At 46.2% G+C, this 25,104-nt stretch overlaps 2 protein-coding genes across 2 annotated transcripts in view; both read left to right on the forward strand.

Moving 5' to 3' along the window:
• Nucleotides 1-15,357, forward strand: part of MAML2 (mastermind like transcriptional coactivator 2) — a 220,219-nt gene extending 204,862 nt beyond the window's left edge. The window contains exons 3-5 of the mRNA XM_049823520.1: nt 987-1,190; nt 4,394-4,505; nt 10,621-15,357. Of these exons, the coding sequence (XP_049679477.1) occupies nt 987-1,190; nt 4,394-4,505; nt 10,621-11,603 (1,299 nt within the window). The 3' untranslated portion in view covers nt 11,604-15,357. The remainder of the gene's footprint in view (nt 1-986; nt 1,191-4,393; nt 4,506-10,620) is intronic.
• CCDC82 (coiled-coil domain containing 82) overlaps nt 1-25,104 on the forward strand; it is a 426,644-nt gene that overhangs the window by 228,625 nt on the left and 172,915 nt on the right. The window lies entirely within an intron of this gene.

The raw sequence follows: 25,104 nt of genomic DNA on the forward strand, positions 1-25,104 counted from the left end.
CACCCTGTTTTCTTTGTAGCTATGTGGCTAAGGAATACTTGACTATCAAGTGATCCAACATGGGCTGAGTATTTTCGTGTGTGGACCGAGAAAGCTATTTCGTACATTTGGTAAAGGCCCAAGCACCAAACACTAGTGGAGCAAGTAGACAGAAAACATTGCTGCCGAGGGAAATCATGGCTAAAAGAAAACAAGCAGCGTATCGTCATCCCACGTTCATTTGCACCCTCTATGTGCATGGTTTGAGTCCCCAGGTACCTTCCCCATTGCCTCCTGAGATGACTTTTTGCCATCCCCTCCTCATGAAGCTGCACACAGGGAAGAAGAAGCAGATCTAGATCCATTGCAAAGACCAGGGAGACCCTACAGCGCTCTTCAAAGTCCTGTCCAGTTACACGTTTGTTTTAGCAAGGAAGTTGATAAACTCTAAGCCTATTTAATCCTGCCACTAATGGGAGTCAATTAGCAATCTCTCAGAGATTGCTCTTGTCAGGGAGGTGACAGGACGAATGCAAGCGGCACCATTCACCCCACTGCGAAGTAACCACTTACCGCTTCTGTATTTTCTAAGAATAGATGCCACTTTTAGCAATGAGTCTGTAACTTCTGGCTGCTGCTTGCCAGATGGTAGGAACCAGGAGACGCCGAGTTTGTTCCCTTGTGGTCAAACAAACTGCCATACGGCCCAATGCAAGTTTCCTGAAAGATCCCCAGGACAGCTCCGTTACTTCTGTTAACGTTTCCCAAGCTCCTGGTACAACATTGAGGTTTTCCACTGGAACCACCTGGCACATTTTCAGAGTTTTCCGTGCGCGATGAAGTTACTCAATCCCCTTCTATTTTGTCAAAGCCTTTGTATCGGTCACTTGTCCTGGGAGTCTGTGGGCTGTGTCCTGTACTTGATCTAATTGCATAAAAAGAATTATTTCCTTTTCTTGATGCTTGTTATTATTTTCATCCTTCACAAGCCATTTCTTCTGTTTCAGGATCAACACTCTGTGGTAGGCCAGGGAGCTGGCCCCACTCCAAGCTCCAGTTCTTGCTCAAATCCAAACACTGGAAGTGGTTACATGAACTCATCCCAGCAATCAATGTTGAATCAGCAACTGATGGAAAAGAAACAGGCTCTGCAACGGCAAATGATGGAGCAAAAACAACTCCTTCTACAGCAGCAGATGTTGGCAGAAGCTGTAAGTTTTCTAATTCCTTATTTTACATGGAAAAGATTATCATAGAAACAATAGAAAAGAAAGCTAAGACAGGGGGAAGAAAGCCCCCAAAGCTTTGAGGTCATTTTGGCAATGCCGAGACCTTCTAGAGTGTGCCTCATATTTTTCAGCACTTTGCTAAGCCCTTTTGAAACCTTCTTCAGTTTATATGAAACAGCTCAAGTATCTGAGCTACTGTGGTTTCATTATGAGAACAGTGTAAGCATATGCTTAATTTGAGGCATGTGAATATATTCAGTGGTTTTGTTTGCAAGATAAGCTAAGGTGCACTGCTGTGCTGCTTCAACCACAAAGGAAAGTTGACTTCCAGGCTCTCTAACCTAGGCAGCATGGTATAAAGAGCCTCTGTGTAAACAAGGATCAGGTACATTGATTTTAGTGTTCAACACAAGTTTGTGTGCTTGGCTGGCATCATACATGAGTCCTCCTTCCTCTGGTTTTCTTTTTGCATTTCCAGATATTTTTAGCCAGTTCTTCTCTCCCCCTTGGTATTTGAGAGACCAGTTGGGAGTTTCTGCTCATTTTCTGAGGCGTGGGGGATATTTGTGGTCTTGTTAGCAGTGATAAGTGCTAGAACCCACTGATTTAGTTCCACTAAACTGGCATTGCCATTGATACTGCATAAACTGAGCCAGCTGAAGGTGCTTCGTGGTCCATCACCCATGGCCAGTGCAACAGCTGGGGAGTCCCAGCTGCCCAGAGCAGTAACACGTGCCATCTGCATCCTCACGTCCACCGTCCCTTTGTAGGTCTGCTTGCCAAAGCACAGAGAAGAGAGAAGTCCTGGAAGAGGAGCTGAGCGTGGCATGTCCTTGGGGCCGGTCGATAGCAATGTGGGTGCCCTGCGGCAGCTAGGGAAGGGCTGTAGGGAGGGTGCTGGGGGAGGATGGAGGTGACACCACCACCACCACCACCTGCTTTGCTTCCCCCAGGCTGCAATGACAGCAGACACCAAGCCTGTGGCTTATTTACCTCAATCTGCATCTCTCAGCCTACAGGGCAGACCCATTCGTGCTGGCCTGACATTCTGAGTCCAAAACTTTCTTTTCTCTATAAAGATGTAGAGTCAGAAATACTGACACATTTAGTGAATGCCATTCAGTAATTAAAGAACAACACAAGTGGAAAAACATTCATGTTTTGTGGGGATGTTTTCAAAACAAAAATTATTTGGTTCTTTATAGAGAATATCATTTTGTTTACAAATTTATTTCCATTCCAAAAATAAAATTAGAAGGCTTCAGTTTGAAATTAAGGATTTCATTTGTCCTGTAAGGGAAATATTTGACTTTTTAATTTATACAGAAGAAAACTGTAGTTTCAAGTCATCTCTATGTGCTGTAGTTTTCTGTCAGAATTTTTAGCGGAGCAAAAAATTAATCGCTCAAATAGCTCTTTTTAAAATAAAATAAAAATTAAAATCACTCTACAGAATGTGGTTTTTGATCCGCTTGCCTTCGGTTTTCTATTACGTACATAGAAATACACACAAAGCCTGCCTACAGATTTTACATGTATTGCAGGGATTTTCTGGGAGATAACTTGTCTGTCTTCTTCACAAGGCTTCAGGTCGAGCGGTATGTTAAAACAAGCCTTAGAAATCTTAATCGGACCCCTCACTCCCAGAGCGCATTACAGAAATGCCTAAACACCGCAAGAAAGGCTCTTCTCCCAGTGTTTTAAAGTGCTCCTGGCAGAAGAAAAAACATTGTTTTATGAGAAGGTCCATTTGCGTGCTCTTTTCGGGCAGAAGATCCCCGAATTACTCTGATGGACTCCCATCACCAGCCAGGGTCTGACTCTTTCACACTGACGAGCCCGTTTGCCATTCTGGCAGCCCAGCACGAAACCCAGGTGCGTTGCAGAGAAGGGGTGAAGCCCGCCCAGCAGCTGCCCAGTAAGCACGACTCTGGGAGGCACGTGCGCACCAGCAATGACTTACCAGTGACCGAGGTGGTCAAACCCACATTTTCCTGCCTTGGGGCCACAAATCCTGAGGAGTCGTTGCTCATGAGTGCGCAGTAGCCCTCTGGAGGCATCAGGTCACACTGATGCTGATGAGAGATTTGGCACTGACTCCACGGCTTGCGCTTTCCAGATCTTTATGAACACGGGGCAGTTAGTCAGATTTCAGTTCAAGGACTTGGATTTCTATCTTCCCTTCACCAGAGATGTGTCCCTGCAAGCCCAAAATAATCTCCCCTACTAGTCAGCTTTTTCTGCAATCTTTCCCTGCTGTCCTTCCCCCAGTGCTTGCACTCCCAGTGTCAGAGAAAAGACAGCACCACGTACGTGTACGGGGAAGCACAGGGCAATGGTGAGTGGCGTGAAAACCAACCAGCCCAGCACCGTCGTTGCTAAACCCTGGCCATGTGTCCTGCTGGCATCCCCGGTGAGGAGAGACATGGGGCAGGACAAAGCAAGGGTTTTGCTGATTTTTGTAGGAGCTCCTCCCACGTAGGAGAGGAAGGAGTGAGGGATGGGCATGGCTGCGAATGGGGATGACAAGCTGAAATCCTCTTTGCCAGCTGTGCACGCTGCAAGGGCTGCATGGGTGAAATGGGCTGATGACCGTTGGCAGAGCCAAGGGGCACGTGTCGACCTTGCAAGTCTGGACCCTTGTTGCCCCTCAGCTGCATCCCGGCTGTTTGGGTTAGACCTGGGTGTTTGCTCTGTCTCTGCGTCCCTGCCAATGGCAGAGGGGTGGAACTAGATGATCTTTAAGGTTCCTTCCAACCCAAACCATTCTGTGATTCTCTGATTCTCTGAAAGCAAATCCAGCTGCACAGACAGGGAGGGAGCCATGAGGAACCGTCAGGCCCCTCTGTCTGATAAGCGCGGTAAGCAAGACAGTGCGGACATCGGAAGACACTTTGTACTGCAGTGCAGACGTGGCTGATGTTCTCAGAATCTGAGAAACTCTCAGTGGTTTTAAGGAAAGTTGGGCCAGATTCAAACACAATACAACTAGCAGAAATGTTTCCATACAGACTTCAGTGGGTGATGACACAGGTTCACAGATGCCTCCCCTGTGGACCAGACAGGGTGAAAGGAAGGAACGCTTCAGCTTTGTACGCACTGAGAAAAGAAAGAGGTGGGCAAAACACAGAGCCAGGAGAGCATAAAGAAAAGCAAATTAATATATTTCTACTCTAATCCTCTAGGAGAAAATAACTCCACAAGATCAGCTGAACAGACACTTGACACGACCACCACCAGACTATAAAGACCAAAGAAGGAATGTGGTCAACATGCAACAAGCAAACCAATACCCTGGTAAGTGCCCATGGGCTAAATGAAACTGTTTCCTTCTTTCCAGCTGGAAGACCATCCAGAAGAGCCATGCATGCACTGACGACTGGGGCCTGGTTTTGTGGGTATCCATTTACATCACCACAGAGGGAGTGGGTGGTGGCTGCTGCTCTCCTGTGCTGTTTGCCTTACTGTCCCCCACCACTGGGCAGTGCTGGTGTATGGTCTGGAGAACCAGCTGGTGGTTCATCCAGGCTGATGCTGCATCTCTCAGACATGGTGAAGGAGGGGCTGGTATCCCTCCCATTAGCACTGCCTGGGGCAGATGTGCACCCAAATACTTGATACAGATGTGTCCTCTTGATTATGCAACCTCACTCCATCCAGATGCTTCTGTCATGTATGTGGTACATCTTGCTTCAGAGACTGAGATGAGAACTATCCTTCCCTTCGAATGGCAGCTCATGCACAGCATGAGGACCCTCATATGGATTTTTAAGTACTTCGCATGACTCCATCATAGGCAACCAGAGCTACCATCTGAATTTTTGGTCTGTTTCATATGCCATGGTCATGGCCTCAGTGCTGCTCTACAAGCAGCATTTCAACAGATCAGTCAAACAGCAGGTTAAAAGCCCCTGCTTTCTGCCAGAACTGCCCAGGGCAGAAAATGCCCAACACTTCAGGACTAGTCCTTTGTTTCAGCTCTTGTGCCCTCACCTCCTTGGAGAGTCTAGTTTTGAGAGCACAGGACTGCCTGGTGTCTTTTCATGCTGTTCACCTTGCTGGTTAGCTGGAGGCTGTTCTGAGAGAAAAGGCAGAGTAAGGAAAAGATGCTGGGGAGAGAGGCGGTGGGGGGAGATGCAGCAGATGGGATCCAAGGATGTTCTTTATACTGCAAAGCATCTGCGCATTTAAGTATAAAAAGGATCCTTTGCCTTCTAGTATAACTTTGTATACAACACACTGAGGAAAAAAAAGCTGGTTTGGTTGGTTTGTTTTTCTGTAACTGTTGGCTCTGCAGATTCAGCCAGGGATCTGAGTCTTTCCTTCCTACCTGTCCTTTGCAGGAAAACTTTTTCAGCTTCTATTACTATTTTAACGAGTTCCCCAGTGCAGCTTGCTCACACGCTACCCCTCTGCCCAGCCTGCTGGCCATGGCACCAACAGCCCAGCTACGCGTGGAAGGGCCAGGTTGGGCTGCTTAGGCAACGTTCATGCACTCTCTTGTTTTGTTTACAAGTTCTGGCAGCGATAAGCTTGCTGCAGTCTGGAAACTGCTGCTTTCTAACAGGCCTGCGTGTTTATCATCTTCAGTCAGTTTGCACAACCATCACCAATGCCAGCCTAATAACCCATGGTGAGGGCAGTGCCACAGCAAGAGCCCTGCGTCCTGGCTTCGTACCTCCTGCGCTCGTAAAACAAATGCTTTGGCAATCCTGGCAGATTGCTGGGGAATCCTGTGATTTGGTGTGTTGTTTAAAGGCTCGTTCCTGGAATCAAATGATTAACTGAGATTCTTGGCTTTTACTTAAAAACAATCCATTTCTAGCCTGAGAGAGAAAATGGAAATGACTGCAGCCACATCTGTGAAAGGCTCCAAAATAAGTAGATCGCCATTGTTTTGTGGCTGTTCTTGTTGTTCTTAATCTGATGGACTCTTTGCCAGTCTCATGGTATTTGGAGTCCCATCTCCTGGGTTTGAAACATGTGGGATTGGCAGCACTTGTCCATTCAAATCTCAAGTCCCTGCTGAGTGAGCCAAAGGAGGAGAGCAGCTTTTCAGGCGAGCCTGGGAGAAAGGGCTGTGCTGGGAGCTCGCAGCAAAGCTACCAGATGGAGCTATTAGGAAACTCTTGCATAAGGGAGTAACAGCAGGGAATCTGTTCCCTTTTTCTGGGAATAGCTTTGCTCAGGTCAGGGAAGAAGAGACAAGAAGTTAAATAAAATAACACAGGGGCTTGGAGACACTGGGTGAAGCATTTTATTCCTCTATGCTTTTCCCCATAGTGCCACGTCACAGCAAGAAACCCCCAAGACAAGAGCAGGTGAATCGGGCAGTGAAGGCATTTCTCCAAATCACTGTAGCCTGGGGTGGCCAGCTGCCGTACGCAGTGCTGCCGGGGAAGGCATTTCTTCCCATCTGGAAGAAATCAGAATGGAAAATATTTGCGTTAAAAATAAAAGGATAAAAATAGCAATACAAAGAAAGAGGAAGCTTCATCTTTTGCACAACAAGTACAACCCATGTCCCGACCACTTGTGCTCTTTAAAGAGCATGGCATTTGCAGGAGCAGTGCGATGGTAGCCCTGGGGGCTGCTCAACAGCTGGAAGGGTCATCCTGGGAGGGGCTTCATCCCAGCAGCAAGTGAAGTGACTCCACAAACTTGTATGTAGTTCGGCTGGAGGGAGAGAACCAGCTCTCCCCAGATGGCTGTTCCAGGTCTTTTGAAATGACACCAATTTCTGTGCCATTCTCCTCTTCAGTACTGACGTCAGGGAGTGAAGAATCAGGGCCCTCATCTCTATCACCCCTGTGAAAAGACGTTGCAGTATTTCCAAAAAGCAGTGAGCAATGCACAACCCACTAGCAAAGCCAAAGACAGGGCTAATCGTGAGGTTGCCTGCTGAGCACTGATTTTCTTCTCTTCATTTCCAGAGCTAAATTCAGTTAGGAGGCTCCCTGGGAGGACATGGAGGAGAATCTGATTGTCCCTGGGGGATAAAACCAGGTACACTCCTCATAGCATCTCCTGTCCCAGGGACTGTCCAGCTCAGGGACTGAATTTAGGTGCTTACGTTAGGACAACGTAATTGTTAGGACAATTAGATTCTCTGTAGTCAAGTGTCTCCTGCTCAGAGCCAGTTTGTGGAAAAGCCTGCCTTCCAGGATAAGGTGAGCTTCTTAATCTATGTTTAGATGGATTTGGAACAAGCAACTTTGGCTGTGGAGTCACGCTCAGCATTAATAATTATTTGGGAAGAGATTATTTTTAGTACTGAAGGAAAAAAGGAATCCTTTGCATCCACTACTAAGTGGAAATAGCATATGTATAAAAATAATGCAGAAAAGGCAGAAATACATAATTTTTTCTGGGGTTCCAGTCTGAGGGAACTGAACATCATTATGGTGAAGCAGTATATTAAACAGCTGTTCCTAAATATAGACTTTTGAATTATGTATGCACATGATTTGTCTTCAAGAGTTTTAAAAGAGCTGGCTGAGACATTCTCCAAATTCTTAATGTCACTTTTTATTTAGTCTTGAAACTCCAAGGAAGACTGCTAATGCCATGACAAAAATTAAAAGAGTAAGTAGGTAATTGCAGCCCTTGTGACCTATTGCAGAGCTCAGCAAAAATAGTTGGGAGCTGATACAGCCTGAACAATAAAGAATTTAGGAAGGGAATATAATTAATGTCAGGCAACATGGGCTGATGTAAAAGAATCTCTTCAAACTAGCATGGTATTTTTTTCAATGAAACCACAACTTCGGTTGATAAAGGTAATAATAGTTGTTCAGGTAATGTCCTTTAAAGCATCTGACTTCACACTGTCTAATTTGGTTAAGAAACCAGAGTGATACAAAATTGACAGAGCACATAAGGAAATGGCTGATAGGTCTCCAGATATCACTGTAAACAGGCTGTGTGATTGCAATCAAAAGGACAAACACAGTCTGAGATGGTGCTGAACAAGAAAAAAAAGTGCTTGCTTTACATCCGTGTTGGAGATGTGCAAGAGCTGTTACTCTGTGGCTGTTATGTGACCAGCTGTGATGTACAGCCTTGAAATCAAATGTTGAAAACCATCATGTCCTGAAAAGAGCTTAGAAGGACTGAAGGACTGGAAAACATGCCACACACTGGGACTGATGTATTTGGAGAATTCTGCAGGCATGATCACAGTCCTGAAGCACCTGTGTGATAAGAAGGAATTGGTGATGGACCAACTAATACAATTAATCACACAGACTAATATATAATAAGATTTCATGACAAAGTCAAAGTTAGTCAAATTCAGTCTAGTTTTGTTGTATGTACAAAGGATCAAACCAAGGCAGTGTCCCATGTCCAACAACTGCTATTAGCTGCTACCAATGAAATAACAAAGCTCCAGGGCTGTATGTTCCTCTGTTCCTCCTCTGGGAAAGGCTCAAGGAATTCCCAGAATGGGGTGCTACCTTGGTAGCAAGCCCATTTAGAATCATAGAATCATTTAGGTTAGAAAAGACCTTCAAGATCATGGAGTCCAACCATCATCCATACCCAGTAAACCATGTTCTGGAGTACCTTGTCTATGCGCTTTTTGGATACCTGCAGGGACAGGGACTCAACCATTTCCCTGGGCAGCCTATTCCAATGTCTGACAACCCTCTCAGTAAAGAAATTCTTCCTAATATCCAACCTAAATCTCCCTTGCCTCAACTTGAGGCCACTTCCTCTCATCCTATCTCCAGCCACCTGACAGAAGAGACTGACCCCCACCTGGCTGCAACCTCCTTTCAGGCAGTTGTAGAGAGCGATAAGGTCTCCCCTCAGCCTCCTTTTCTCCAGACTAAACAGCCCCAGCTCCCTCAGCCGCTCCTCACAGGACTTGTGCTCCAGGTCCCTCACCAACTCAGTTGCCCTTCTCTGGACACGCTCCAGCAACTCAATGTCTTTCCTGTAGTGAGGGGCCCAAAACTGAACACAGGACTCGAACACCGAATTTAACAGCTTTCCTCACGCTTTGGGAGCCACCCAGAGTGGTACAAGAATTTAGCTTGCGCTGTGCCATGTGGCAGAGATTTCCTCGGCTGAACCACTTGTTGTGTGAAGAAACGTCTCCTTTCATTTGCCTTGAACCCGACTTCTCCTACCTGCACTTCTTGTAGGGCTTGTACTGGAAGCAACTGTAGTGAAGGGAATTAAGCTGTGGAGCAGCTGATTGTGTGCAGAGGGGGGTTCTCCACAGTGCCGTCTACATGGGCTGTGCTTAGAAAATGTTTGTTCTTCTTCAACCAGTCTCTCAGGGATTAATTCAGAGCCTTGTACTGCATAAGCAATCAGCCTACATTGCATAAATGACTTATTGTGGCCTCAAAATAGAGACTATGAAGCCGCAAATCTGCCACAGAAGTGAGCTTGTGTCAAGGTTTGGAGGCTGAAGAGAACAGAAACCTCTCTTCTTGTGATTCATTGGCAGATGTCAGGTACAGGAAAATCCTCCACTGGGCAGAATTAGCCACAAGTGTTAGATTTGTGCCAGCTCATAACTTCTAGTTTTCTGATGCGATGCACAAAAGGTGATGTTCATGTGCAGCAAATGCCTGCACATCAGGCATCCCGTGTGGCTCCCTCATGGGCAAGTCAGCTTCTGCACGGGCAAACGGCCACAGCCCAGCTGGGAATCGAGCTTAGAAGGGGCACGTGTGTGGCACTCACCAGGCACAGCACCGAGCCGTGTCCTCCTGCCTGCTCGGCCACCATGCGGGAGGACAAGCAGGTTCCAGACTGGGCTGAGCTCCTCTCCCAGCACCTGGCTGGGAGGGAAGCTCTGAGCACTGCAGATGTGTGAGATCCAGTCTCGGCTCCTGCTGTCATCTGGCACAGCCCTTTCCAGAGGGGATAGATACTGCTGCTGTAGGTGTCTAAGAAAGGTGGAAAAGGGGCCTGATGTAGGTCCCTATCACTCCCCATTGTCTCTAGAGGGAGCCAAGATGAGCCGTGCCTCTAAGTAAGAAAAGTTCTTGATCTCCTCTGCCTCTGCTCACTTAGACAGGCTTTGTCCTGTCAGAGGTGTCTACTGTTTCTGTAAAAAAAGGCAGAAAAGTCTTCTCTCCTGCCCAGTGGTTCTGTCTGTCCTTCCCCGCTCCAATATTTATTTGTCTTACAATGAGCACCGGTTTTGGCTTATTTGATGTCTTCTGAAGGGATAGAAAGACCACCGATGGCTTCATATAGGCCAAATCACCCTTTAGATGACAGGCATCTTTAAGGCCTTGAGCAAGTTCATGCAAGTCCTCTTAAGAGCAAAGTATCTTCTTCAAGAAATTCTGCTGCTAGAAAACTGGATTTTTAACCTGTTGGTATTTGAATGACACCACACACTGATGCACTCACGTTTGTTTTAACACTTTTGTTTTCTCCTTTCCAGGTGGTTCACCAGCTGTGAGTATGAGCTCCAACAACATGTCCTTATCGAACCCAATTTCAACTCACAGCATCATGCCCCAGAGCTCCAGCCTCATGTCCACCCCCGCTGGGACCCGAATGCCTTCTGTTCCTGCTGCTCGGAGTATGGGCTGTTACGGGAACCTTCCTTGCAACCAACCGAGCACGTACAACGTGACTTCAGGAATGAACCAAATGCAGCCACACAGAAACCAAAATCAAGTCCTGCCCAGTCAGAATAACCCCATGATGTCTCGACAGCAAACCATGACGCAGGGAAACAACGCAGCGGCTTTTGGGACGGGGTCGGTGGTCAACTCACAGCAAGCAAGGCCAAGCTTGAACCACGGAGCCACAGGTATCCCTGCGCAAAGGCCGGCCAACGTGATGATCACGGCTACTGCCACTGCCCAGAACTGGGCCCCGCAAGAAGCTGCAGTAAAGCAGCAGGATGCACTGAAACCCACAGGGGGCCGTTTCCCCACCGGCACTCCATATCCTAACCAGTCTTTGCAACGCAACGTAGGCAACCAGCATTTTCCTCAGCGTGCATTGGCACCTCCTAATCAGTTAACAGCAGGAGTCCAAATGAGGCCTCCGCTAAACCAAATGCACCAGACTCTAAATGGACAATCTGCTGGCTCAGTACGAGGTCTCAACATAAGACCTAACCAGCTGAGAGGACAGAATGTGCCTACCTTGAATCAGCCAGGAACAAGTATGACACCTCCGTCATCTCTGCCATCAACCAGTTTCACATCTACCAACCAAAACTCTCGGGCTTACCAAGGAAGTGACCATGGTAATGACCTAGGGTTTGACTTTCTGAACCAGCAAGGTGACAGTATAGGACCTGCGCTCAACAGTGACTCAGACTTTATAGATTCTTTACTGAAAACGGAACCTGGTAATGATGACTGGATGAAAGACATCAATCTCGATGAAATTTTGGGGAACCACTCGTAAGTGACAGTACCAAGGGTGAACCAGATGAAAAGGCAGTAAGGACATTAGATTTCTCTTTAGATGCCAACAACCTGCTTTATTAATTTACACTCCAGTAACTGGGCTGTCCTTTAAAATACCATATTGGGTGACTGCCCTGTTTGAAGAGTTGCTCTAGGAACAAAACTGAAGTCTCCCTTGGTGAAACAATAATGTAAGTGATATTCATGCCTGCCACAAAGGAGTGAGAACGTGTGAAGGGTCTGTTCCCTACACCGGTGCCCAGAGCATTGCAAACCCATCAGTTCTTCTCTTGGGGGCTGCGTGGAAAAATGTGTTTAGCTTCCCACACACGCAAGCACCAGACAGTGGTATGGGTTGTGGAACATCATTTCTCTGAGCGCAAGTAAGAGCCCAAGTGGTCCAGAGCTCTTCAACCATCGTGTTCACAGCCCTTAACTTCCTCCGGACTACTCAGCCCTGACAGCATCAGGCCCTGTGTAAATCTTATTGCATTACAAAACCTGTTTATTTCTACACAGTACAAACTCACATTTGCTTTCCCAATGATTTTGGTTTAAACCCTCTACGTTTTGTAGTACACAAAAGGGTAAGTGGTCTTGTCCAAGGGAAGAACGAAACAGATCATCGAGTGCGTTACTCAGTGCGCTCTAGCATTTGCTTTCTCTCTTTCATCAGTGCTTGCAGTGAGTATCGGAGGACATTACTGTCCTGCCAGCAGCACAATCATTTTGGTCATTGAGGGAAACATGAGATGAATTACACCAAAGCTCAGGATTCTCACTTTGCCACCATGCCCTACCCCAGGGACTCCAGTGACTTAATGGACAACGTAAGTGAGAAGGGTGCTCACGATTTGACCCTCACCGACTACTTTCCCAGTCCAGCTTAGAGGAGGGCAAATGCATGATCATCTTAACCCATAGCAAGTGTCGGGTAGTTCAGCCCAGTCCTCTTCTATCAAACAGGTTTACCCCAGCTGAAATGCCAGCATCTCTGTCTGGAGAGAGGCTACTGTTTTGATGGCACAGCATTTTGGCTCCATCCTGCTTTCCCTTTGCTATATCACGGGATTTGAAAGAGGTCCAGTGATGGCCAGGTCCCCCCAGCCTCCATCGGGCAGAGTACAAGAGGCTCTGCCCCTGAAACTAGCACGCAGGTCAGTTATAACCACCTGGGTAACTCACAGTAAGAGGCTCCATTCAGCCACATCTGTGCTTGTAAAGAAAACAGTTTGGGGGAGTATTTCTGGGCACTGGACTCAATCATCTGTTCTGGGTTTGGGGATGGCCCAGCTAACATTTAGCTGAGCAATTTCTGTGCATCACTAGGGAGTTAACCCGGGGCAAGGAACATTCCCATAGACAGTTTGCAGCCACCTTGCCTTGGAGGCTAACAGAGCAGAGCAGTGAGGATACAGGTTGTTCCACACCGCTTGACCTGGGTGCCAGGGAATAGTCTTGACCATGTTAAATTTTCTCCTATAGACTTGGTCAGTAAGGGCATCAGAAGGAGGTGCTATGTCACTATAAAGCAGCTCTGTAGTGAGTCAGACAAGAGGATTCATAGATGGGAACAGATCTTGCAATTCAAATGAAAATGCTGTTCTTTAAAATGATGTGGTGCGACGTGTTTCACAGCCTCCTCTGAATTAGCTAAAACTAGATGTGGCAAAGGAATACAATGCCTACGTTCACAAGCCTCAGCGCCAAGAGGCATTGCTCTGCTCTGTGCAAGTGCTTTATTCTTCCTTGTTAGTGGCAGTGGGATGAGTAGACTATTTGACAATAGCCTCTGCACTTACCTGACCTATTTCTCAAGAGAGGTTTTAATAAGGCTTTTCCAGTCATTTCACCCTGTCATTTCACGTGGGCACAATTTTTCATGATGTTTCAAGAAGCATCGTCACACAAACGAGCACCAGCACTTCTGGGAAAGGTGTAACGTGGGCATTTAGCTGGATGTGCCAGTTGAGGGAGGCTGGTCCATGATGCTGTTCATTCCCAGACATGTTTTTCATAAGAGGGACAAGAAAGCCTGCTGAAGCGTCCCTTCTGCTGCCCAGATGATCGTTGCACACCCCTGCATTGTGTAACATGGTGGCTCGGCTGCCCAGAAAGCTCCCTCTTCTCCCCAGTTTTGGCTGGGGTGCATGCAGTCCCTTTGATATGCCAGTACAAATTTTTCCAAGTCTTTAAAGAGCTTTTCAGCCCAGGTCACTGGTGCCCCACCTAAGTTTGAAGAGAGAAAGGCGCGGTCTAACGAGTCCCCCACCTAAGTCTGAAGATATAAAGGTGCGGTCTAACAAATGAGTCCCCTATAAATTGTGCAAAACTAGACCAAAATAGTAGCTACATGAGTTTAAAGTGAAGCTCGGCTCAACTGTCTCGCCCACAGGCACACACCCCGTCCACGAGCAGGTCAGCAGTGACTGCCAAAGCTCTGGTAGGAACAGATGACTGCGATGCCACTAAGGCCGAGCCTGAGTTAGTCTCATCATGAGCAACGGGCACTGAAGTCTGGTAACTTCATCTACCCTCACATGCCGTTGAAAAAGCCACCACTTGTTTCTGTAGTAAGACCAGATTGTTTTCCAGATCCTCAAATGACGTAAAAAAATTGTTCAGCTGAGGAGCTGGTCCCAAGACTTCAGGATGTCAGCCAGTGGTGGATTCAATGCTGAGTTTTGTCCTGTTGGCCTCAGCCTGGAGTGGAGAAGACAGTGGGCTGTGAGTGCCATCCCCGGGATCAAAATTTCATCCTGTCTTAAGTAAATTCAACAAAGGTAGAGGCCATTTGCAGTCCCGTAAAGATATGCCTGATGCATTTGAAATGTGAGCTTGTGAAAGACTCTTGCAACCAAAACTTGAATCCAGTGAAATTTCTTCAGAACATTTGTATCTGAATGGAGCTAGTGTCTTTTTTCTCTTTCTTTGCAATGGCTAAGTGCACTACCCTTATAGTCTATTTTTCATCATTGACCGGGCACTCTTCACAGTATTGGGTTGTAAATATAAAGAATTATTTGTTTTGTAAACTTTTGTAAAAAAAAAAAACCACACAAAAAGTAATAATATTTTGGTAGGAATAATAAAAATCATATTATTTGGGTTATATTTATACATATGTGAAATAAATATACTATCAAAAAGTTGTATTTTATACAAAAAGTCAACGGTTACCTTTTGTATTCTATATACAAAGTTTTGTATGATACGATTGTTTATTTTTATCTGCAGACTTCAACTTTGGATTTTGGGGGAGGGCAGAATGGGATCGTGGTTAAATAGCTGGGTCTGACCCCAAGCTCACTGAAACCAATGGAGTCTTTCCATTGCCTTCACAGGGCTTTGAATCAAGCCTTTAAATCACCTTCAGATATGTTTGACATCTGAAGCTCTCCGGAAACCTCAACATGAAAACATTCCAGGTTTCAAATTTTTTCCCTGAAAAAGGCTTTTATTATTATTATTATTATTATTGTTATTATTAATGTAACTCTTGGAAGGCAGGTGGGACCTATGTAACTGTCATGTCCTTGTTGCATGTATGTCTGCTTTATATTTTCCCCATATTATAAACCAGTGTTTCTCTATACAGACTGAAAGGAAAAGTTGCTGTACAGAAATGTTTGTGTTTATGCATTTTTACATGTGGCTGTATATACCTCCTAGTACTATGCAGTGACACTTATTTGACTCCATTTATTTTTCACCTAAACATGAATAGTATGTTTTTCAGTAGCTATCAAAACTCTGCCAAGTAAATCAATCAAAATTATCCCAAGTGTCTCTTTTCTTAATATGAATTTTATAATGAATGTCTGTTTAGTCAACTGCTCGTTCGTCTGAGTAAATTAAAATTACAGTGATATTTTAGGAGGGCGTGAGAAAAATGTGCATCTGGCAGCTTCTGGGAGCTCAGACTGCCTCTTTGCAAGAGAGCTGCAATGTTTTCCTACTGACTGAAGACATGTTTTCATTACCAGCAAGGGTTAACAAGTAACACATGGTATTTTAGCTCCTGGTGAATGGGCTGGTGTAGTCTTGCAGCCCAGCAATTTGCTCGGGGATCCTGCTGAAGTTACAGCAGAGAGCTGGGTACCCCAGGAGCTAGGTACCCCGAGAGGGCTGGCCAGGACCCCAAGCCCATGCCCTGCCCTGGATCGCGCCCTGGAGATACCTGCTCTTCTCTCCTCACTAGCAGAGACCCCTGATGAGATGCCAGAAATCAGGCAACAGGCTTCTCCTCCTTCCCTCCCTGCCTGCCTCACGTTATGCCTCATTTTAGCCTAAAGAAATTCCAGCGTGTACCAGATCACGTTGGGTTGCGAATTGTTTCACACAAGTATTCATCCCCGCCGTGCTATTTTCAGCAGGCCAGCCCCGAGGAAGTGATGTCCCGTTCCTCAAGAGGTTTTCCTCGTTAGCCGGGCTCCATCTCCAAGTGGGTGGCTCTTCCCGCCCCATGAACTGAGCGGTGCGGGGTGGCAGAGGGGACGTTTCCAAGGGACAAATGTCAGCACAGCGCTGCCTGCGCTCGAAGGTTGCGCTGTGCTGTTTTCGGATGTAGCAAACGAAAAAGGGCTCCCCACACCTTAACTGCTTCACCGCTGTTGGTGATGCTCAGGGACCGCCAAGAAGCGCATCCGCCCTTTTAGTCCCCCTCCGCTCACCTTCCCCCACGGGGCAAGGGGGAGACACCTTCCTCGGCTGCTCCCCGTGACCCCAGCTCTGATGGCTGCTGCTCTCCTGGTTTTTTGCCAGTGCTGCTCGGTCCTGTGTCCTTCCCTGGCATCCAGGGGCTGCACAGGGAAGGAGAGGGGAGAGATGCTGGCACAAGCCCCGTGCCCCGCCGCTTCGGCTGTGCCCGCGCTCCCCGTCCCGGCTGGAGATGCCGAAGTGAGGAGATGCCCAGGAGGTGCGTGGCTCTCTCCTCGCTTTGGCATCTCCAGTGCAGGTAGCAGACAGTGCTCCTCTTGCACTCAAGGGTGGAAAATAGGGAACAGTCCCACTCATCCAAGAGTCCGTCTGAAATAGGTCAGGAAGCTCATGCCCTAAAGGTGCCTCTGTCTACCCTGGCTGTAAAGGCAGAACACAGGGCAGGTGGGATGGGGGAGCCTCAGGCAGGGCTGCTGACCGGCTGAAGAAGCTTTGTCTATATCAGTGAGCTGAGAAACAGCCAGGGACCCTTCCCAGGCCCTGGAGCGCGGTTGTCTGTGCCACCAGGCTGTGAGGGTCCCTGGCAGTTCTTGGGTGCAATGACCGCGCTCCCAAACAGGTCCGAGACTGAGAGCCATTCCCACTTTGGGTGCAGGATAAGAGGGTATAATAATACGGACAGGAGTCACCCTGTGCCATGTGCCAGAAAACGTCCCCAGACCCGTCTCCTGTGCCCAGGGAGATGGAGCCAGCAAGACCACATGGAGGGGGTGGGAGACACGGGTGGCAGCGAATATTTTCCCTGCCTGGCCAGACACAGCACAGCAGGAACTGCACCAATCCGGGTGAGGGCTGACCTTTCCCACCGCATCTGAAGCACTTGGTGGGAAGCTTGGACAAGCCTGGAGAAATGGCACAGCCAAGAGCGCTGCTCCCTCCCACGGCAGCATGGCGGTCCGGCAGCCACAGGAACCAGGGACGACATGGAGAGGATCCTGCTGCAGTAAAAGCTTAGACCATGGTAAAAGCTTATATCACCTAATTTTTAAATGAGGCATTCCGGGTCATGCAGACTACTTTGACAGAGCCCCTTTAATAGGGTCCCAAATCATATAGCAAGTATTCATTTAAATAAAATATAAAATGTATTTCATTTTTTTTCTTCTAGTTCACAAAATTGTTACAAACTAGTTCAGCCACAATTTACTGTCTTACTCAAGGACTGGCAGGATGAAATCCCAATCTATATGCTACAGAACAGGTCAGGCAAGCTGATAAAAGCAGCCTGTTTAGGACTTAAAAATCTAGGTTTTAAAACAAAAAAAAAAGAAACCCAACCCCAAACTAGCATTTGCCAAACTTGCATTTTCATTATAAGAAACTACTATAAAAGAGTTGAAGCTTAAATGATTGGGTTTTCTGTAATGATTCAGCCTCTTCTGTGCTGAAGAGCAAGCACCCAGCAAGTGCCCGCAGTTGCTGGTGAAGATGTGTTGATGTTTGTGTTGCGGCTGCCGGGGTGTCAAGGTTAGATGAGCTGCTTAGTCATCCTCAGGACGTGCGATGGGATGGCAGAGCCAGTCCACATCTCCCGGAGCAGCGTGGTTAAAGCCCCACTGGCCGCGCTGGCACGTGCCTGGTGTGCAGCTCGCTCTCCCCAGACGTGTCGTGCATTCCTCTGCACGGCTTGAGACAACAAAGATGCTCTATCTACGATTTTTGGAGGACTGCCTGTGCTGTTTTCACTCTGGCTGACTGGTCTGCCTTGTTCTACAGGACACAGTTGCTCTGTTTTATCCTTCGTGCCCAGGATCATCAGGAAAATTCTGAGGTGCTGTTAAGCGTTTGGGTGAAATGCTGAGTGTAGGTGCAGCCATGCAGCTCATGTTCAAGTTAACAGATCTGATAGCAAAATCTATCCCTCAACATTGATTTGACATGAAAGGAAAGGTTCCTAGTCAGTGTGAAGGTCAATGAACATCAATCACATGAGGATGTTCATCATGGTGAGACACTGGAACAGAACTGGAACCCAGAACTGGAACTGGAACTGGTTGCCTAGAGAGGTTGTGGATGCCCCATCCCTGGAAGTGTTCAAGGTTGGATGGGGCTTGGAGCAACCTGGTCTAGTGAAAGATGTCCCTGCCCATGGCAGCAGCGTTGGAACTAGATGATCTTTAAGGTCCCTTACAACCCAGACCATTCTATGATTCTACGCGAGGACAGAGTTTGCCCTTAGCACCATTATGTTGGAGTGACATGGTGAAAACAAAACCAGGGAATGTATTCAAATTGCCTTTTGTGCTCACCTGGTCTCTAAGTACAACAGGGAAGTTCAACTCTAGAGGCCAAAAAGATTTAAAAAAATTAAATTAGTGCCTGAAGAGCACTAGCTCCAGGGTACCAGCTGACTGAGAAATCTTTATTACAAATTATTTTGTTATTGTTTGAGGATCTGACTTGGAAAGCTCCCATAGGGTGGGTTCCGCAAACTGATCTCATGAACAACTGGGTATGCATGCCAGTCAGCTTAATATAAGAGTATAATTTATATATGAATGTAATTTCCATCAGTGAAAGACATCTAACTTTCTCTAGAAAAGGCATATCTGAGGTCTCAGCAAGTTGGCTGTATCTCTTCAAATTTATTTTAGAAGGAATTCGATAAATTTTCCAAAAATGTCGTTTTTAAAGAGAGAAATGTGTCAGAAAGCACATTTTGATTCGTCAAACTTACCAGTGTCTTTAAGGTAAATACTGAGGAATGTCTAAAAATGTATGCACTGGCCAAAATAACCCTTTGTGAACCTGCATGACAACTTTGCCAATGATGGTGTATTCCTTTTTTGAGTTCCTTCTTCTCTCAAGGATTGTGCTTTTTTTTCCATGTTACTTGTCCTTCAGCAAGACTTCTAGCTGGCATAATGTTATTCGTAGTAACTCTTTGAGTAACTGAACTCTACACCAAATTAAAACTGGTATAAAGAAACCTGTTGTACTCTCTCCTGTGGTTTTCTTAGTATGAACATGTTAGCCTTGCTCTTTTGGATAACCAGGCTCACAGGATGTCTACAGCCAGAGGCAGGAATGCTACGTGTGTTCCCAAAAGGCTGATCAAAGCTGCAGGGCTACGTGGTATCCCCATTCACATGTGAGCAAGAAGTTAACTGCATTAGTACAGCTAAAATCAGGATTTCATGCATAACACTCCCTCAAAGCCAACCCTTCCCTTCATTTAAGAAACAAATCCACTAATCAAAGGAGTTTCATCATATTTACATTGCATCTTTATATTATAATGTTCCTCAATGATCTTGATTAATTGTGTGGATCTTATTATAGTAAAGCCATTGCATGCTAATCTCATTCATTAACTTTCCCTCCAACCCCAAAGACTTAGTCTAGTCTGTTTTACAATATAATCTGCTGGCTTCTTACATACAAATACCAACAGACCATCTGTTTATGCTGGGGAGTTTAAAACATTCTCATAGAAAATGTCTGGAGTATTTTAAAGGGTTGCAAAGAGAAGTTTTCAAATGCTGACAAGATAGTGCCTTTTAAAGAAGTAAATCATTAAAAAAAAGAAAAAAACCCACCCTGAAGAACATTTCATTATTTTCTCAACATTGAATATAGGTTTTTTGCAAGTGACTCAAGTGCACAAAATAGCACAAAACCCCAGAAATATTCTTTTGTTACATCTGTGTTTTTAAGCCTCAGCAGTGGCCTATTTTGGTTTCCTTTTTCATTTTTCTTAAAAAAAAAAAATTAAATAGTGTCCTTTTTATACACTTTGCTGTGCCTCCAAAGCCTCCTGCTATTAGATCGGTTTTAGCTTTCAGCAAGCGAGAGCGTGCAATAACGAAAAACCTCCCAATGGCCACCAACACCCCAACACAGTGTAACACTGCATTTGGATGGCAGATTTGCTCCAGAAATGCTACTTTATATTAAACTATCTAAGCTTTCATCAGAGAATGCTTACACCAGGCTTTTACGGCCTTTGATAAAAGGCAAGACTTTCAGAAAGGAGCCCAAAGTCTGGCTCCCATGCCCACGCTGATCAAAATGCTTATGTCTGGCCCTCAGATTTTAGCCCCACTGTTGCTTGCAGAATAGGGGACGTTGGTCATATGGTGTACTCCAGGCAGAAATAAGCAATGCAAATGATTAGAAGTCTAGAAAATATATAGAAAAGAACTGAAGTTGTTTAGCCTAAAGAACAGGAGGTTTGAGTGGGGATAGGATAAAGAGTCTTTGAACGGATAAATCATTGCTGCCAGGGAAAAAGATTATGTATTTTTATATTGATTTGTACAGGCCAAGAAATAACAGGTTCAGGATAGATGCCAGGTGGAAGCTTTTAAAAGGAAGGCTAATATGAGGATGGACTGTCTGAGGAGGGTATGGGGTCTGAAGGTCCTCGGACAGGTTCTAACCCCTATGGTTAGGCAGCTGTCAGAAATGATACCAGTATGGTTTACCTGCTTTCAGCCAGGGAAATGGACTAAATGTCTTTGTGGGTCCTCACAGAAAGACAGAAAAACTATGGAAAACAAGCAGAAAGTTTTCATGTTGAGGAAGAAAAGAAAAAAAAAAAAAAACAGTAAAGAGTTTTGCAGGGCTTAAATCCATGAATACTCACCAATTCATATGAACATCAGCTCACCACCCCCCACCCCCCGTCCTGTAATGCAGCTACTCGAATCCCACTCGGTCCCATACCACAAAAACACAGCAGGAACCTTGAGAGAGTTGGGCTTGTCCCAGCTGTCTTGCCTGCCCCTTCAGTCTTTTTCCTGGGGGGTGAAGTTAAGGAAATTTTCCATTTAAGCCCCCTTTCCTGAAGAAAAAGGTTTTCATTCTATGCTTTCCCTTTTGTGTTAAAGTTACCAAGGCAGGCTGGCTAATCGCTGGAATGATCAGAAGGTCCCAGAGATACCCGAATCCAGTCCGGAGCACGTCTAAGTTGATGTCTTTGTTCACTTCACAAAACCAAACAGGAGTAGCTTGTGTGAGGATTAGATATCTGCAATTCAATCCAGATGATGGCTTTATTATGGAAAACCATCCCTCTCCATACCACCCAGAAAGACAGCCACCACGGGATGAAGTATCGTGGGCTCCTGTTCCGCCCCAGTTGAAGCTGCAGGGCTTTAAAGGCAGAGTTAAAAGAAGACATACAGCTGCTACAGGAGATGGGCTTAACAGTGTGTGAACGCCATGTGCTTGTAAGGATATTTAAAGGATTAGGGAAGAATTAAATGTTTGTCTGTCTTTGTTGTTCAGCACAGCTTCAAAGCTGGAAGACGATACTAAAGAAGATATTTCCCCTTTTTAAATACCGGAAGGGGACTCCTAAAACAATAGCTGGAAAATGCAGGCATGACCTAACAGATTTATACACAAAGATGCTGGACAATTCTTATCAGATGGGTGAAGAACATGCTATTCTACAGTATAAAACGGTGATATAAAGTTCACAATTTAAAATACCAGGGAACAATCCCCAGCACGGACAAAAAAGCCAGCTCAAAATTCCTCTCTGGGAAACAGAAGGCAACCATCCTGGCTGGTGGTTTCAATTTATCCCACTGTGCTGAGCTGTGGGTTAATTGGCCAGTAGCAGAGCGATGCTTCCCATGGGCTCTCCGAGGAGCAGTTCTCTTGGGCAGCCACGGGTGGTCACCAGTCCGGCTGCTGCTGTTAAATCTGCCTTGTACCTAGAATCAGAGCTCTTGAGTTCCCAAATAGGGAACTTTATAACCTTTTAGGAAAAAGCAGATCTGAGACAGAAACACTCTTGGCGAGGTTCTCAGGTCAGTGGGTGCTTTCTGGGGGGGAAGGCTTATTTAAGGATTCAAGGAAATTCAGTGCCTTAGCTTGCAACGGGAGGAATGGAGAGTCTCTAATGGAAAAGAGACATCTTTCCCAGAGAGGTTATATGACATTAAACCAGGTTTTTACTGAACTGAGAAACTTGCAGGTTTTTGCTGAACTGAGAAACTTGCAGCTCCAGGAATAGGGCTAAAGTGGTCTTAAGATACCTTGGCATGTTGCTGATCCCCAGCTATTCTGCATAGCGTAGATGACTTTGGGGACAGTGGCTAAGCTGTGGCACACACCCCACAGCAACTGCCCTCCGGACACCGGAGCTCTGCCTGGGGCAGCCGCTCTGCTCTGCGCTGTGGCTGTGCTCTTGCTCTGGGCCTTTCTGTCTCCAGCATCATCTTCTCAAAATAGCAGGTCCAGTGCTTCTGAAAGCATCTTTAGAAGGCAGACCGATGGCTGTTTTCTGCATGAGGGAACATCTCTTCCAGCTGCATGTGGGGCTTTTATGGATTCTGCTTTACTGGTCTTCTTCTTTTATTCAATATAGGAGGGGCAGACCAAAGGTGAAAACCTTGCTCATTATATCTTTCCCCTCTCCTGCTCCAGCCTCTCTCTCTGAAAGATGTTATCACTGAAACATCTGACAATTTGCACTAGTAGCGATTGATATCATCCTTAGAGAATAAAGGAAAATTCTTTGTAACAGCAAATACTCATTCTGAGCAAACACAGCCCTGATTTCCTAAGCTGCCCATCATCTACCACAGCTGCATTACTTGTGACTTCACAGGCCCCACAGTGAAGAAAATAACTTTGTTCATCTTCACTGTCGCCGTAGTATAAATTCAAAATGCGTTCGGTTTTGTGTTAGGTTTAATCAGAGTGGATATGTGCTCTGTATAATATTATCCAAGCATTTTTCCAAGGGGCACTGAGCTAACAGATATTCAGGTTATTGAGCAACGTATTCATACAGCCAAAGGCTTTAAATCTTGTCCATGAAGAAATGCTTGAGCAGAACAAGGACACTTCTCTCCTTTCCTGCTTTTCCTTTCTAAAAGTGAATTAATATCTCTTACTGGGGACACTGGTCCATCCTACGTTAATGTTACTTAACCCTTCCCTTTACAAAGGATTTTTGTGACCCTTCTCTGGTAAGGGATCACACCTCCATTTTTTGGAAGCAGGTATTCGTGCTCGGCACAGGGGAACGCCCCTGGGGTAAAGAAGTATCTTTGCCCTGGGAAATTCCACTCTTGTTGGGTTGAGACATTTAATGTTAAACCTCTGTTATTTCACTTCTCAGTTTCCTTAGGCTGGAAAGTATTTTGGCAACACTCCAGTATGACTGAAGCATCCGAGGGAGCTGTGAGGCACACGCTGATGGTTCAAGCCAGGGCTCATTCTGAATTCCTGCTGCCTTCAGGCACTGCCAACCCCACAAGCACCTCTGCTCTCTGCAGCTGCTTTTGTAGCAGCGTTGGCCAAAGCAAACGTGTCCCAGCCAAAGCATCAGCCTCCAACCTGTCTCCGCTCACGAACCACCCGGGCTCGTCTATCAGCATGCTGAGGATGGGCTGAACCTGTTGGCAGAACAGCAGCAGATATTGCCTGGAGACACTGCTGAGCTGCCAGAGCAGCTGCAGCTGGGAGACGGTGGAGGACTGTGCTTCATGTCACAGTGCCATCACAACACTCTGGGGCCCCGTGATGGACAGAGGGGTGCCACCCCCAGGCAGGAAAAAAAAGAAGGAAGGTTGCCTTAGGCTTCTTTCTTCTCCCTCCGCAGTAGTGCCAACAGATCCAGCCCTAAAACTTACTTCTCATCCTGCCCCTTCCTTGTCAGGGGCAGGAATTCCCCAGCTGAGAAATGAGGGCTCTCATCTTCCTTCACAAAATCCCCAACAGTAGTGTGCGTCCCTCTCAATCGCTCAAACAAATTGGAGGGACATGAGGCCCTTGCCTTTCAAGGGCAAGAAAGAGGATACTGGATTGTACTCCTCCTCCTTTTCTTTTGAGCCAAACACAAGAGACAGCAATCCCTTTCAACCATCCCAGAGCCAAACCACACAGACATGCACAGAGGAATGAGGGTATCAGGACCATCACAGTCTCTGAGTTACAGTACTGAAGGCTCAGGGGTCACTGACTGCAGATGATAGTAAGGTGACTTATTACACTCACATAAGATAATTAATGCTTAGTTTTGGCCTTCACAAATTGCAGGAGTTTATGTATCAGCACTACATCAGAGTCTTGCTATGTGGGGTAGAAGCAGTTGACATCCAAATGCTGGAATATGGCCAGAAATGGCATATTTGGAGTGGCTTGTGGAACTTGAATTCAGCCACACTTACGTGCAGACTTTAAACTGATTTTTAATTACACAGTCCCATCAGGCTTTTTGTCCTGAACCTTCACTGCATCCAGCACATAGATGGGATGTCCAAACGGGATCCATTCAGGTTATATCATAGAATCATAGGATAGTTTGGGTTGGAAGGGACCTTTAAAGGTCATCTAGTCCAGCCCTCCTCTAATGAGCAGGGACATCTTCCACTAGATCAGGTTGCTCAGAGCCCCGTCCAACCTGGCCTGGAATGTTTCCAGGGATGGGGCATCGACCACCTCTCTGGGAAACCTGCGCTAGTGTTTCACCACCCTCATCGTAAAGAATTTCTTCCTTATATCTAGTCTAAATCTACCCTCTTTTCATTTTAAACCATTACCCCTTCTATTGCAACAGGCTCTACTAAAAAGTCTGTCCCCATCTTTCTTCTAAGTCCCCTTTAGGTACTGGAAGGCTGCAATAAGGTCTCCCCGGAGCCTTCTCTTCTCCAGGCTGAACAACCCCAACTGTCTCAGCCTTTTCCCCATAGGAGAGCTGTTCCATCCCTCTGATCATTTTCGTGGCCTCCTCTGGACCCGCTCCAACAGGTCCATGTCTCTCCTGTGCTGAGGACTCCAGAGGGACTCCATTTTCTCATACAGGGAAATTTAAACCA

The sequence above is a fragment of the Accipiter gentilis genome, chromosome 19 (assembly GCF_929443795.1).
Source record: "Accipiter gentilis chromosome 19, bAccGen1.1, whole genome shotgun sequence".
NCBI classification, from domain to species: domain Eukaryota; kingdom Metazoa; phylum Chordata; class Aves; order Accipitriformes; family Accipitridae; genus Astur; species Astur gentilis.